Source organism: Hyla sarda, chromosome 3 (genome assembly GCF_029499605.1).
Source record: "Hyla sarda isolate aHylSar1 chromosome 3, aHylSar1.hap1, whole genome shotgun sequence".
In the NCBI taxonomy this organism is placed as follows: domain Eukaryota; kingdom Metazoa; phylum Chordata; class Amphibia; order Anura; family Hylidae; genus Hyla; species Hyla sarda.
The window spans coordinates 329,713,667-329,730,473 of record NC_079191.1 but is presented as its reverse complement, the minus strand read 5'-3'; the positions used below and the strand labels follow the sequence as shown (position 1 = coordinate 329,730,473).

Below are 16,807 nucleotides of genomic sequence, written 5' to 3'. Positions count from 1 at the left end.
CCACAATGATCTGTTTTCTGATGTTCCTACATACATAGAATAATAAACAGATGTGCACTCATGATAGTAATCATTTTGCAATACTCTGTTGGGAAATATATATACACTATATAAACACATTAAAGGGGTTATCCAGGAAAAGCTTTTTTATATACATCAACTGGCTCCAGAAAGTTAAACAGATTTGTAAATTACTTCTATTAAAAAATCTTAATCCTTTTTTTGAGCTTATGAGTTGTTCTTTTCTGTCTAAGTGCTCTCTGATGACACGTGTCTCGGGAACTGCCCAGAGTAGAAGCAAATCCCCATAGCAAACCTCTTCTTCTCTGTGCAGTTCCCAAGACAAGCAGAGATGTCAGCAGAGAGCACAGTTGCCAGACAGAAAAAAACAACTCAACTTCAGTAGCTGATAATTATTGGAAGGATTAAGATTTTTTAATAGAAGTCCTTTACAAATCTGTTTAACTTTCTGGAGCCATTTGATATTAAAAAAAAGTTTTTTCCTGGAATGCCCCTTTAATGTCAACAGAGAATAAGTATATTAAAGGAAGGCTATGGGAAGACACAGTTGTATTAGGATACACATTAGGATACACAGAAAATACATTTAAAAAAAAACTAAAAAAATAAAAAAAAACTTCCTGTTTAGCATACAGCAGCTGATAAGTACTGGAAAGATTAAAGATTTTTAAATAGAAGTAATTTACAAATCTACTGGAGAGTCCAGCACTGCTGTGACTACGGCAAATTAGTGGTGCACAGGTGGACAAACATGAAGCAGGCTGACCTCATCAGTGCTCAATCCAGAGACAGTAGAAATAAATCCAAATATAATTTAGAAGAAATGTGGACGGCACTCACCAAGGTAGTAGCTTCAAGTTTTTCTTTATTGTACAAACAGGTTAGTGGTGTCAAGCAGGTAAGGGAACAGGAACGCCGAGGACATCAGTATGCAAGCAACCTGCACGCTGAGGTCTTCGGCGTTCCTGTTTCCTTACCTGCTTGACACCGCCACCCTGTTTGTACAATAATTTACAAATCTGTTGAACTTTCTGGCACCAGTTGATTAAAAAATGTTTTTCCACTGGAGTACCCCTTTAACAACAGGAGAACATCTTGTAGCCTGATAACAGAGACTGCACATTCACAACCATACACAGATTTACCCAATAAAAAAGTGTTTTGGAAGTGTTTGCATGCTTAGTTCATCTACATAATTGGTGCTAACAACATAACATATAGTTTACATTACACACATTATCTTACCTCAAGAATATACTCCAGCTCTACACCTCTCTTGTGAGATTGTTTTAGTACAGTAGATGCCTTTGCCATCAAGTCCGAGTGGTGCTGAGCCTCTCTGGATGAAGAATAGCTGCAGATTTTCCTAAAAAGTGTTTCTGTGAGAATCATATGTGACTCCAATCCTTGAAAATACTCCTGGAGAAAGATATTAATATTTATTTGTAATAAGTCACTAATAGCGTACAATACAAAATGTGGAAATATTTCATTTTAATAGGATTATTTGTTTAGGTTTGCTACAGGGGGCTACAATTGGCAGTTTTAGTAAGCCACCAATGTAATGCCCTGCTGGATGACACCATAGTTCATATACACACAGCTATATTAATTGTGCAATGATTGCTGTCATTATTAATCTGGTTTAAGGTGATACACTTACCTTATGTTTATCTAGCATAATGTTGACATCCTTCCTAGAAGAAACCATGCATTTCTTTCCACCTGACACCTTCTCCTGTCCTGTTTCGATCAGATCAGCTAAGTCCTGCAGGGCTCGGTCATACTGACCCTTCAGTGCAAGGTTCTGATTCAGCCCACTTCTCCGAGAGCTGATGACCATCATGAGTTCATCATAGGTGTCCTGGACAGAGTAATAGGTTATTCATCTACTTTCTTACACAGGAACATATCAACATTTGGAGAGATGTTTAATAACATTGTAGATACCAAAAATGAGAGAAGAAAACTCCACTGTTCTTTACCTGAAGTTTGGATAGCTCTTGCATGGATTGCTGATCCACCTGCAGTTTGTCTCCACATCTTTTCAACTCTGTAATTTCAGTATCCAGTTCTTTTAAATTATCTTCTGCTTGCATTATTGCCTGTGGGAACAGAAGAACATCAGGAACATTAAAGAGGTTGTTTCACGAAGCTGGTCATATGTGACCCACAAGCATATATGTAAAAGAATACAAATGTGCTGTTTTACATAACCAACGTCCCTGTATTTGATCACTTCCTGGTTTCCTGTTTAAACAGTGATTGTGCTGTTGCCAGGCGACAGAACACACACTTTCCCACAATCCCCCTGGTTTACATGTGCAGGAGAGACTAAGCCAGTACTTCCTGGACAGACCTGGAGATGCACTTGAACTAAGCATGTGTGACCACCTTAGTGGGTTTTAACCAAGGGCAGCAGGTTTAAAAACAAAGCAGGCACATGGGGGTTTAGGAAGTAAATGTCTCTTTGGAATAGGTTTCACTTCACTTAAAGAAGACGTCCAGCACAAAAGAATGTATCACCTATCTGCAGGATACGGGATTAGTGTCTGATCGCAGGGGGTTCGACGCTGGGCCCCACTGTGATCTCCTGTACGGGGCCCTGGCTCTGCTCTACCAATGCATGTCTCGTACCCAGCACATCAGCTGCTCAAAACAAGCCCCCTCCATTAATTTCCTGTTATGTACCTGTCCTTTAAAAAAAATAAAAAATAATAACTTAGCGTCCAGATCCTGATCATTTGCTAGCAGAGCTGTGAGAAAAGAACTGCTGACCAAGACTATCCCATTGTAAGTTTGTCTCGCTTAGCACGTTGTTCTTCTGGTGATCCAAAACTTTTGACATGTCTCTATAACATGAAGTGACTGTGCCCATTTAACAAAATAAGTTTGACTTTTTTTTTTAAAAGCAGTACAATAAGGCATAGCATGTTACCATGGGTATTGACCCACAGAATCTATAGAACATGTCAGTTTTACTGTAAACTGTACACTGCGTAAAAATGAAACCTCTGAAAAGTTGCTACATTTTGGGTTTCTCTTCAATATTCCTATTTTATTATAAAATGAAAATTGGTTGTGCAGAAAACAAGCCCTCATACAGGTCTGGCATACAGGATGGCAAAATAAAAGAGTTATGGCTCTTAAACGGCCAAGAGGAAAAAAAAAAAAATATCAAAAATGAAAACTGTCTGGGTCCTCAAGGCCAAAATGGGCTGTGCCCTTAAGGAGTTAAGTAATGTAACTTACATTCCTGTATAGTTTTTCTTCCCCAAGGATCTGGTGAGTTTCTGCTTTCCTCTCTAAACTCTGACTGGGCTGTTGCCATGCAATAGGGCACACACTTTTCTACGATCTCCCTTAATTGCATGTGCAGTAGAGACTAAGGGTACGGTCACACCTAGCACACAACTGCCTCGTACTTCACGTGATGGATGTTCCGCTGGCAGTCACAAGAGTGAGCTCCATTCTGCGGCTGGGTAGCTTGGGTGTCAGCTCGTAAGGGCGGATTTCCCGCTGCCTATCCGCTACAAGGAGGCACTGAGTCTACAGTGGAAAATCTGACGCTATGAGCGAACACACAGAGCCACCCAGCTGCAGCAGGGAGCTTGCTCTTCTGACTGCAGTCAGCGCATGTGCAGCGTGAAATACACTGTAGATGCCCTACATGTGACTCTACCCTAAGGGCTCATTCACACAAGCAGATTTCATTTTAAACTCCCAGCAGATCTTCCGCTGCAAGTTTGAAAATGGGTGGGGTCTCCAGGCGCTACCCGCAGCAAATTTTCACCAGTGGAATCTCCGCTGTTGAAGATCTGCCGCAGATCCTATTGACGGGGTCTGCAGCAGATTTGTAAAAGAAATCTTCTCGTGTAAACGATCCCTAAGGGTGTACAGTATCCTGTGCATATTTTATGACCAGGATTTGAAGCTGCAGATTTTACTGTAAACTAAGTGACTGAACACAGCTTAAATCCTGTACCTAACTGACACTTTCCCATAGGTTTTCATAGTGCATATTATTACGTAAAAAATACAGGCACTTTTTATGTTGATGTTTAGTGTTGTACCTAAATCTAGGTACAACACTAAACATGTACCTCTATTTAAAGTTTTGGCAGAAATATTATCTGTATATGTGTTATCTCATGAGCTTTCAAAAACCTTAGTGAGCCCCCATTTTCATGTGGGTGCAAGTCTGTATATGATATTTTTTATATGACAACTGCTTTTGTAGTGAAGAAAATGATTAATAAATTTGCAATGCTTTAAATTATTGTTGTAATTCTACAAGTTAAGTGTCTCCAAGAGCTTCCACTGCTTGAATCCTAACTAGTCATGCAAATAAGTCAAATTATGGTATTTATACATTTTTCTTAAGCTACTGTATGTCAAGAAACTTACCGATTCAACTATGGCTTCCTTGTTTATTTTTATTATTTTATTTCAAACCTGTTGATGCCCTACACAAATAACTGACAAAAAAGTAAAAAAATGCTATACTGCATTTTTGCTTTTTTAAGTCCCAAGAGAACATTTGATATTGCCAGTAAAGCAGTGGCCAAACAGGTACCTATTTCTTAGTGGATCTTCACTATTGATTATACAGAAACAGATGAAACTGATGAAATGGTAAACAGAAAGATACCTTCAGACCTGTGCTTTCTTCCTCATCTTTAGACCCTTTTCTGACAAATGTCATCTGATCCCCCCTAGTCCTAGCAGAGAGCCACTGCTAAGGTCTCCTTCAGCAAGGCTCCAGATTTTAATAGTTGTCCTGTAATGCTTTATTTTTTGTACCCCCATCATTAGCTAGTTGTGATGGGAGTACTGCTTAATAACAGTTATTCAAAAGGGGACAATACATCTTGATGTGAAGGTACGCATTGGATCTTCCTTGTGTAAATGTACAAAAACATAATTTAATAAGTATACGGTAGCCGAAAACTTGACAATCTAGTACTGAATAGTTTTAAATCTAATGAAACTGAGCAGGGATAACCAGTAGAATAGTTATTTAAAAAAAAAAAAAAAAAGTGATTGTGTACTCCATTTTAGAATTTTGCTCTGGGCTGCCTTTCTGGAGGGTTTCTACAACTGAAGTTTAACTTCAAGAATATTTATAGGATAAGCTGTACTGAGTGTTTATTTGGAGCAGCACCATTTTTGGCCATTATATCACATGTATATGGCATTTTGTCTCTTGATTACCCCACGCCGGCTCTATCTCTGTGTCACATTTATCTAAGCTTAGCTGCAGAGTCAATACAGACTACCATCTATGATGGCTGTTTTTCTAGTCCTGGGTAACCCTATTAAGTCAGTTTAAAATTGGTACTGAAGCCTCAAAATGTCATCCAAAAATAGGAAAAATTGAGGGTTAAAATTCATAAAACAAAATGATAAAATAATGAATACACATAAAGCAAGTTCTAACAATGAAGAAAGAGCTTCAGGAAGCTGTTGGACACTGTAGAGGATAGCAGCTTCTTCAGGGTCCTGTACAGTACACACAGTGTCCCAAAAAAGTAAAATGGAGCCGCCTTTACCTGGTATCCAAAGGAGCAGTTAACCCCGGCCAAAATTATATGGTAATTTTTTTTCTATATACATGAAATATAGTATAAAGTATTTAGAGTCATACAGTAGTACAGAACACATAGTACCATCCTGTATTGCAGGGAGGTGTTACCAGACAGCCGGTCAGTGTATGCACTTTAGTAATGCAGGTGTTTCACCAGTAAAAAGTCCATTCTGATTGATCAGTTCTTCCAGCCATTGACACGTTTTGCATATCTGGACTGTATGTAGCATTGTATATTGAGTATGGAATCTAGTTAAAAAAAAAGTCTAGAAATAACACTATGTTGAATATTTTGTAACCTAACTCTAAGTTGAGGGACCACTGTGTGTGTGTGTGTGTGTGTGTGTGTATGTATACATATATATATATATATATATATATATATATATATATCCAGCTTAACATATCCAATTCTTTCTTTGGGTAAATCAAACAGTTTCACTTTATTTGCTTTTTCTATACATGCTAACAATTTCATATCCAGAAAGTAGTCAGACGGTCTTTTTAATAAGTGCATTTATTAAGGTGAACAGAATTTTTTTTTTCTTCACCATTTGCTGGTGATAGTTATGAGTTAAAGTGCGCTGTAAATTTAAAAAAAAAAAAATACAAAACTATGCTGCAAAATCACATGGAAGCTGTCATTCATGTACAACGGAAAATACAGATAATACATCAAACAACGAAATAAATGATGATTTATTACAAGCTTTAGCTGTGTGCAGATTCAATTACATATATGTAAGCATCGCTGATATATTATTAAGCAGATATGTCATCTGACTATGCAGCTTTAAGAGCAGAAACACGGCTAGTCTATAAGCGCGAGTGATATGAAAATATTGGGCTGCTTTGCAAGAGTCCAAGCCCAAGCCATAGTCACCATCATTTATGAGAGAAGACCTTTCCCAGCCCACACAGCAGACTATTAATAGCTGGTAGGAAGGATTGGGGGGAGCACTCTCTTCACTCTCTAGCAGTTTCCTAACTCCTAGGCAACAGAACAGTGGACATGTACCTGTACCTTCTGATGTTCTTTAATCATTAATAAAATATGTATATAAATTGATTCATGTTGTGATGTCATTCCATGATTTCATTAATAACAGAGACTAACTCATAAAGATAATCTCATGAGACAACTACTTTTGTAATACTGCCATGTCCATGCTCAACATTCATACAATACATTGATAGACGAGGTCCACCTTATACTTCGAGGCTCTCCACTCAGCTCACAGTGGGACCTTCTGAGCTTTCCTATATAGCAAATATATACCATATTAAGGCATATGAATATAAATTGCCTTAGTTTAACAATAGACAGCACCCTTTCTCAAACATAGTCACAATTAAACTATGTTCAGCTTTTCCAGTCAATGGGCTTGTGGCGAAACAATGGGCTGTATGTCAGCATCCTTTTCTGACAGGCTGCTGCATTATAGCCAGACAGAAGCCCAAAAAGCATGGTGTGAATGGGGCTTTACCTTCGCTTGCACTATTGACACTATTGCAATGACTGAAATGACAGTAACACTTTAATATAGACAGGAAAAGAGGGAAGATGAGAACTCTACAGCATGCAGAACAAAGTCATGAACAATGTTAGCGATATCGTGGAATGCGCCCCATTTGGTAGAGGGTTCCTGTAGATTGAAGAAAAGGACAGAATCCCTGAAAATATGAAATGCAAGAAAAAGGATTTGAAAAGTCAGACACAGCTATATATGGAGGGATACTACATATAACAGGGATTGTGCAGCACTCACAGCAGCCCAGCATAAAACATTCAGTAATACTGAAACCTTGATGGTGATAAATAATTATGTTATGCAAGCCTACCATGATGCAATAGCTGTAAAACACTGCGACACGAGGGCAGGTCATCCTAAAAATGCAGCTGTGCATATGTGTCACACAAAATGGGTGTGATCTTTAACAGAAAAAGTGTTGGACTGAGGGTAATGATTCTGAGGGTCCCCTTTAACCCCTTAAGGACTCAGCCCATTTGGACCTTAAGGACTCAGACAATTTTATTTTTACGTTTTCGTTTTTTCCTCCTCCCCTTCAAAAAATCATAACTCTTTTATATTTTCATTCACCGACTAGTATGAGGGCTTTTTTTTTGCGCGACCAGTTGTCCGTTGTAATGCCATCACTCACTTTATCATAAAATGTATGGCGCAACCCAAAAAATACTATTTGTGTGGGAAAATTAAAAAGAAAACCACAATTTTGCAAATTTTGGAAGGTTTTGTTTTCAGGCCGTACAATTTATGGTAAAAATGACGTGTTTTTTATTCTCTGGGTCAATACAATTAAAATGATACCCATGATAATAAACTTTTCTATTACTGTTGCGCTTAAAAAAAAAATCGCAAACTTTTTAACCAAATTAGTACATTTAAAATCCCCCTATTTTAAAGGCCTATAACTTTTTCATTTTTCCGTATAAGCGGTGGTATGAGGGCTCATTTATTTGCGCCGTGATCTGTACTTTTTAATGATACAATATTTGCTTATATAAAACTTTTATTACATTTTTTATAAATTTTTTTGGGAATAAAATGTTATAAAAAAAAGCAGCTATTTTGGCCTTTTTTTTTTTTTTTACGTTCACGCAGTTCACCGTACGGGATCATTTACATTTTATTTTAATAGTTTGGATATTTACGCACGTGGCGATACCAAATATGTATATAAAATATTTTTTTTTACACTTTTTGGCGGTAAAATAGGGAAAATGGGACAATTTACGTTTTTATTGGGGGAGGGGGTTTTTCACATTTTTTTTACTTTATTTTTTTACTTTTATTTTTACACTTTAATAGTCCCCATAGGGGACTATTTAAAGCAATCATTCGATTGCTAATCCTGTTCAGTGCTATGTATAAGACACAGCACTGATCAGGGTTATCGGTCATCTTCTGCTCTGGTCTGTGGGAAGGCAGATCAGAGCAGAAGACTCCCGGAAGACAGTGGAGGCAGGTGAGGGGACCTCCGTCTGCCGTGCAGGATGATCGGATCACCGCGGCAGCGCTGCGGGCGATCCGATCATCCTGTTAAGTGACCGCGATGCTGCAGATGCCGTGATCGGTATTGATCACGGCATCTGAGGGGTTAATGGCGGACATCCGCGGGATCGCGGGTGTCCGCCATTACCGGCGAGTCCCTGGCTGCGATCCACAGCCGGGACCTGCCGCGCATGATGCCGGCATCGCTCTGATGCCCACGGTTATGCTCAGGACGTAAATGTACGTCCTGGTGCGTTAAGTACCACGTCACCAGGACGTACATTTACGTCCTGCGTCGTTAAGGGGTTAAAGTAATGGCAGACCAAGAAGCTAAAGGGATTTTCCAGGACTTATTGACTGATGGCTTATCCAGAGGGCAAGCCATCAACTGCTAATCGGTGGGGTGCTGACACCTGGCACCCCCATTCGGTGTGCCCATGGTGATGGTCACTGGGCTTCGCATCTTTTCTGAAACATTGTTTGTGTTCGAAAAAGGCTCCATTTTTTTTTTATATGAAATAAAGCTACTAATTTTTTCATTACATCTGAGTGCTGCAGCATTTTTGTTTTTGCATGGATATGGATATATATATATATATATATATATATATATATATTTATATTGGCAAGGCTAGCATTTGTGGGAGGAGCAGAGGCTAAGCTTAAAAGCTTGCAGCCAGCCTCTTCCTCCTCAGGGGACTTTGTTGTGTCCCACCCTTACCCCCCCTCCCCCCCCCCCCTTCTTTTCATTTAATTAATTACCAGGGTATGCCTCCTTATAGCCTTTTACCGTTGACAATGGTTTGGGCACATCATCAGCCATCCTTAACAGGTTACTCGTCCACACGGTCAGTTAGGTTCATCTGCATAACTCTTACCTTAGCCATAGCCTGACCACAAATATATATGTGTGTGCATATATGTATTATATACGTATACTTATAGAACAGAAGCTCAGCAGCACTCCAATGCGACACCCTTTATTTATTTCTATGTGGGGGACAAAAAACTTTTACAACTGACAGTCACAGTGGAGTTTACAGCAGCAGTGCCGGGTCCAAATTCTACATATATATGTATTTATATATAAAACAAAAAGTCCTGGAAAACCCCTTTAATAGGATATCTGGTGATTGGTTTAAAACTAGGTTTCAAACACGCTGTCTTCTACTAGACTTTTAGGGCCCTATTTAGGAGTGCATTTTTGTGGTACAGCTTGGGACCAGAGGAGGATCTTCTAATACCCTGCTGGGCCAGACCAACCTTGAACATAAAGAACAAACATAACCAGTAGTCAGGGCCAGCCTAAGACATTGTGCTGCCTGGGTCCAAGAGTGAAATGCAACCCATCTGCAGCCTGGGATTACATTGCAGAGCTGCAGGTGGGTCCCCTAGAACCCAGGGATGACCGGCATTTAATGTTTAAATGCCGTGATCGCTATTGATCACAGCATTTAACCACTTAAATGACGGACATTGGAGCCAGCTCCGGTGTCTGTCATTACCGGCAAATGTGAGTTGCTGAAAGCAGGGATCTGCCGGTTATAACATGGACCCGACCAGCGGGCACGCGCCATATTCCCCTTACCCCACCCATGACGTACTGGTACATCATGGGTAGAGAAGGGGTTAACAATCTTCTTGGGGTGTCAATTTGCCACTCCTGTGAAGATGCTGCCTAGGTCCAATGGACCCAGCGGGATCAAATGTAGGGCCGGCCCTTCCAGTAGTCAGGTTTTGACTGGATTCCTAGAGGACTAGAAGATCTTCCAATGGTCCCATGTTCTGGCATGGGAAGGATAGGTTCACTTCTGAGTTGGAGGTTCTGTTTAGTGCCTCTTTCCCAGATCCAGTTTAACTAACGCTACAACAGAACGCTGATAGAATCATGCAAGATGACAGACACCAGAGGGAAACCCAATGGACCCCATTAAAGTCAATGGGTGACTTTAGATCCGTTGGTGTACGTCATGCAGTGGATCATCTGACTCTGTTCACTCCTATGATCCAGGGGTAGGTAAGTATATATTTTTTTCTACGGCCCTAGCGATCTAGGGATGCCGGAACCTTTAAGTAAGAATTATACAGATATAATTAAACGGGCACTGTCAGATACAGAAACTTTTTATATGTTTTACTGATGAAAATGTAATATCTTTTGTAATGTGGTTGTTCAACAAATTTTTTTTATTTTAATTCAGAAGGATGTAGAGTCACAGCGATGGATTTGTAAATTGATTGGGTGGAGCCCCGCCTCCTGGGCACGATTCACTGAATTTAGCAGAGGATCCTCTGGAGGACATAGCTCAGGACCTACTAGACATATTTAGGTAAGTGACCTCTAGTTGGACTCTTGTTTAACCATACTGTAATCCAGTTTATTAGGATTAGTGTGGGTGAACAGGCTGACAGTTCCTTTAAGCAATCCAGGTAATTGATCCAACTGTGATGGATTTTTACCTGTGCAATTAGTATCATTTGGCATAATAGGTAAAAATAGCCCTCTGAGTTATTGTTTACTCCACCTTTAGATCAAACAGCAAGGCTGCATTTGATGTACGTCTCTGATTTCTGTTACTGATGTACTATTTATAAATGTTTCAGCAGATTATATTTGTTAATGAGGAGAGTCTTTTATCTGTCACATCATAAGTGCTGATCATCACTAAGACCGTGTACACAACTTACCTGCATTTGGTCTTTTGCTGGTCGTTCAGCTGCTTCAGCAAGTTTATGCAATATTATATATTTGTTATCAGCCAAGGATGTAAAGAGTAACTTCAAATCATTCTATAAAAAACACAAATTTTTACAAATTTATTAATTGACTCATTTAGATTCTTCTGGTGCCAATATGAAAAGATAGCATTTTATTTGTTTTATTGCGCTTAAACCTTACCTTCAGTAACAAACAGTCAAAGCTATGATTATAATTTCTTATCATTGGTTAGGTATACAACACAGCAACAATTTACAGTTTGCTTAGCTTATTCTAATAACCAGCTTAATAACAAATGATGAGAACAAACACATTATTTATTCAAGTAAATGTAGTCAACTATGCATCCATGCATCAAAAGTCACTTCTATACAGGTCTTACAAATCTTTCAAAACTTCAAAAACAAGTGACTGAATTTGTACCATAAAGCCTGGTAACATTTTCTAATTCCAAATGAATATGTAAAACTAAGCCTAGCCTAATATGGCTGTATTTTTATGGCCCTATTAACGCTGCAAGTCCTTAATTGACTGCAGGTCTGATAACCCGATCTGGAAGCTATGCTCAGGCGGGGACTTGTGGCCATACCATGCTTGAAAAAATATGGCTGTATTAAAGTGATACTCTGTTACATCTTATCCCCTATCCACAAGAAAGGGGAGAAGTGTCTGATCTCCTTCCCGGCACCCCGCCCATCTCCATGCAGATTAGGTCAACAACCGCATGAAGCGATGGCCAACACTCACCTTCATGTAGCTCTATTGGAGAGCTGGAGAACATTTCTGTCCTGTGGATAGTATGCAGAGTAGCCCTTTAGGCTAGTGTGGACCTAGCCTCAAACAGCCTTGTTACAAATAACGTGCAATATACAAATTAAAAACTACTAAATGTGTAAAAAAAAAATGTAAATATAACTAATGCAAATACTAGAAGTAAAGAAATGTGAATGTCATACCTGGAAGGTCAAAAGGTCCTGTAGTCTTTCTTTCATCTGACAACATCTATTGTTGACCACTGACTCTAAGGAGTTAAGTCTTCCCAGAAGACAATACAAGGTATCCTCAATGATCTCATGGTGGTCTTCACTGCTTGTAAATGTTTGGAAAAACAGAGTCTTGTTCTTGTCCATTTCTTCAGTCATTTCTTTAATGTCTTTTGCTAAAGTCTGTATATAAAGCACATATAAAACATGAGAAAACTATCTAGGCTACATTACAGTAACTACAACATTCAAGTATTGTCTATCTTCTGTAACCTATGCAAAAACAATGAAAGCCTGACACATGGATGGCCTCACTGTGCCTTTATATAATAGAGTCCATGCTCTGTCTATACACGTTGGGGGGGAATTCATCAAGCTGTGCTTACGTACATGACTTACGTACACTGTTTTCCATGGTGTGATTCTTACATGTGTCACATACATAAGCAAAACCCAAGAAATGACTTCAGAACACCACCTCTTCTCCTCTTCACCAACTTTTCTGCTCTAAAGAAATGTGCGATATATATGTATCTATTTCATTTTTTGCCACTTTTTTCCCAACTTTATTTTTTTTAACTAACCCATTTTTGTATGTTTTTTTTCTCTCGTTTCAGTTCCGTGTATGCAAAGGACTACTTCGGACTACGGTGACCAGCATTTTTTTTTTGTTTAATATTAATAAAAATGGTTAAGGAGGGCTTGTGGGGGAGTGTTTTTTGGAATACATTTTTTTTTTTTTGTGTGTGATGTGGTGTTTTATTTTCTTTAGTTTTCTTAACAGGTTCAGTAGTGGAAGTGGTCTAATAGACAGAATCCATTACTAAGGCGGGCTTAGCTTTAGCCCAAAAACATCTAGCGCTAACCCTCAATTATTACCCCGGAACCCACTGCCACAGGCCTGGAGCGTTAAAAAATAGCGCTTCTGGGCCTAGGCAGTAACAGGCTGGCATTATTAAGGCTGGGGAGGGCCAGTAACAATGGTCTTCGCCCACCTTGGTAACGTCAGGCTGCTGCTTGGTTGGTATCGTGCTGAGAATGAAAATACGGGGAACCACACATGTTTTTTTGCATAAATAATTAAATTACAAAAACCAAAAATGCATAGGGTTCCCCGTATTTTCATTCTCAGCACAAAACCAACCAAGCAGCAACAGCCTGACGTTACCAGGGTGGGTTAGGACCACTGTCACTGGCCCTCCCCAAGCCTAAATAATGGCAGCATATTACCGCCATTTTTGACGCTCCGGGTTTGTTGGTACCGGCTCTTCACGGCACCCCTGTGGGGGTGGGTACAGGCATAATAATTGGGGGTAAGCGCTAGCTTTTTTTTGTGGCTAACGCTAAGCCCGACTTAGTAATGGATTCTGTCTATTAGACAGCTTCCACTACTAATCGCGTTAAGAAAAAAAAAACACTGCACGTTTAAAAAAAAAATTATTCCAAAAAACACAAGCCCCTCGTTAACAATTTTATTAATATTAGACAAAAAAAAAAATGCTAATCATCGACGTAATCCACCAAATCCGAAGAAGTCCTCTGCATACACGGATCTGAAATGAGAAGAAAAAAACAAGGGAAATATGTTAATACATTTACGATCCCTTCAGCAGTTGCTAAACTACAACCACCATCCCATGATGGGAGTTGTAATTTAGCAACAGTGAGCCTCCAGTTTAGCAACAGCTGGAGGCACCCTGTTCCTAAACTACAACACCCATCAAGGGAATTGTAGTTTAGCAACAGCCAGGGAGGCCCGCTTATCTCCCACCGCCTGCGCCACACGACTACAGCTCCCAGCATGTCCTCACTGTAAAGGCATGCTGGGAGTTTTAGTTGTGAGGCGCGGGCTGGCGGGAAATGTGCGGGCGGGTGACAGGGAAGCTTGTCACTCATTCGCACATCTCCCACCCGTCTTCCCCGCATGACTACAACTCCCAGCATGCCGTTAGAGCAATGTTGGGAGTTGTAGTTGTGTTGTGCGTGGGTGATAGATGTGGGTGGGCGGTGGGGAGCGAAGCCGGCCGGCAGGGAACCTTGAATATTATACTACAGCATTGTCATTTCATATTCCCCGCCTGGAGCTGTGCTTGGCCGAGGGGTCTCGGCCAATCACAGCTTCAGGAGCGAAAAATGAAACGACATCTGTTATATGCCTGTGAGCTGGCCGGGGAGTGGAGCGCTTGTCACCTGCGCACACCACACAACTACAGCTCCTAGCATGTCCTTACAGGCGCATGTCATACGGCGCAAGTGACAAGCGCTCTGCTCCCCGGTCAGCTACCATGAATACGAAACTACGGCACTGTAATTTCATTTTTCCCTCCTGAAGCTGTGATTGGCCGAGACCCCTCGGCCAATCACAGCTCCAGGCGGGGAATATGAAATGACAATGCTGTAGTATTATGTTCATGGTTCCTGGCCGGCCGGCTCCATTCCCCACCGCCCGTATCTATCACCCACTGCCCCCCGCATACACCCACCACCCTCAGTATGCCACCCCTTGCCCCCACCCCCCATATACCACCCGATGCCCGCCTGCATTTACCCCCGCCAGCTAGCTACTCCAAGACTACAAATCCCAGCATGTCTTCACTGTAAGGTCATGCCGGGAGCTGTAGTCTTACAACAGCGGGTGGGGGTGGTATATGCGGGCCGCTAGTGATAGATGCAGGCGGCGGGTGATAGATGTGGGCGGCCAGCGGGTGTTGGATGCGGGCGGCCAACGGGTGTTGGATGCGGGCGGGACCTTACGCTTCTTTTTCTAAGCCAACTTTTTTGGGTGTAGATTTGCAACTTTTTAGTCCGTTTGCAACCTTTTTTGCAACTTTTTATCAAAAGTTGCAGTTTGTAAGTCCCTGCCTACAGCTAAGTAAAAAAACGATCTTGTGTAAAACAGCTGGATTGTAAGAATTTGCGCATGCCGGCAGACCACTAAAAGTCGCACAAAAGTTGCATGTGCAACTTTTTTGAGACTTTTAAACACCAAAAATCCTGTGTAAATCCCTTGATAAATTCCCCCATTGACTTCCGAGCTACCATCGTTGTTGACCTTGCACTCTACAAGATCTCTACATTTTCTGGAATGGAGGATTTATTTTATTTATCATAGTTTTGTATATATGAAAGCTTCTACAATGATAACATCCATAACTTTATTATGCTTTTCTAACTGCTGCAGTATGCTGTGAAGTTGTTTATTTTACCTTTTCTGCCAATTTTTTATTTATGTATTTGTTACACACTTTGGCCTTTTATTTTATGACTGCTCTTATCAAAAAACTTTAATAAAAATACAGTTTAAAAGAAATATCCATTCCAACACTTTATCAAGACTGGTGTCTCACACTCTGGCCTTAAAGAAATCCTTTGCCAGCGCACAGGCATGCTGGATTTATGTAGAGGACCACACCTTTACATAAATCTGGATGTATCTGAGGCTGTCTATGTGGCCTTACTGAAATATTTCAAAGTCTCAAAAGTCACAAAATGTTAGCACAAAAAATGTAGAGACTTTTTGTCGAACACACCAGGCGCAGGGATGATACATCCCACACATTATACCTCTTGGTTATAAAGGCAGGCTTCGGTCTGATCTGGTTGATGTGCTGTTTGTACAAATAGGCTTTCCTCCACATCATCCAACCATGTTGAAGTGACTGACACAGCTTCATAAAGTTTCTTCTCTAGAGGGAGGATCTTCTTTTCCCCAACCCCATTCTAAAGAAAAAGAAAACGTTCATTGTTTTAAATTTTATCTAAATCAAAGCTATGCCATTGTAGTTTTAATGTGTTTTATAAAAAAAAAAAAAGTATGCATTGCAGTTAATCACTTTACATAAATATATGTTTCTATTTTTATTCTATATATTTTTCTTATAAGGGTACGTTCACACATACACAATCGGATATGGAAAAACCACAGAGGAAAATCTTGCTGCAGAACCAATGAATTAAATGAGTAGCAACAAACTCTGCTTCAATAAAATTTTGTGGCAGTGTGAAGGTTCCCTAAATACTGGGTAAGGCTGGGTTCACACTACGTTTTGTCCCATACGGGAGCGCATACGGCAGGGGGGAGCTAAAATCTTGCGCTTTTACAACCGGACCTAAAACCGTGGTTGACCACAGTTTTAGGTCCGGTTGTAAAAGCGCATACGGCGCAAAAATGAGCCGACCGGACCGAACGTTTCACTCCGGTCGGCTCATTGAAATGAATGGCATACGGGAGCGCATACGGTGACATACGGGAGCGCGAGCTTTTAGCTCCCCCCTGCGCTCCCGTATGGGACAAAACGTAGTGTGAACCCAGCCTTAGAGGAGTAAAACATCAAGGTAAGGCAAGTACCAGACTAATCACAGGTCACAAATCCCTATGCTGCTGTCAGTTCAGGTCATTAGACCTATGTCTTAGTAAGGACTTTAATCAAAAGCTGGCCTCATGGTATTTTTAAGTGACCAAGATTACAGGAAAAATATAATT

General features: G+C 40.4%; 1 protein-coding gene across 13 annotated transcripts in view; it reads right to left on the bottom strand.

Annotated features, from left to right (window-relative positions):
- Positions 1–16,807, bottom strand: part of SYNE1 (spectrin repeat containing nuclear envelope protein 1) — a 483,893-nt gene that overhangs the window by 91,076 nt on the left and 376,010 nt on the right. For all 13 annotated transcript variants that reach the window (XM_056567280.1, XM_056567285.1, XM_056567279.1 and 10 more), the window contains 6 exons: positions 15,889–16,044; positions 12,298–12,507; positions 11,311–11,412; positions 2,007–2,126; positions 1,685–1,885; positions 1,267–1,440 (listed from right to left, as the gene is read on the bottom strand). In XM_056567280.1, the coding sequence (XP_056423255.1) occupies positions 1,267–1,440; positions 1,685–1,885; positions 2,007–2,126; positions 11,311–11,412; positions 12,298–12,507; positions 15,889–16,044 (963 nt within the window). The remainder of the gene's footprint in view (positions 1–1,266; positions 1,441–1,684; positions 1,886–2,006; positions 2,127–11,310; positions 11,413–12,297; positions 12,508–15,888; positions 16,045–16,807) is intronic.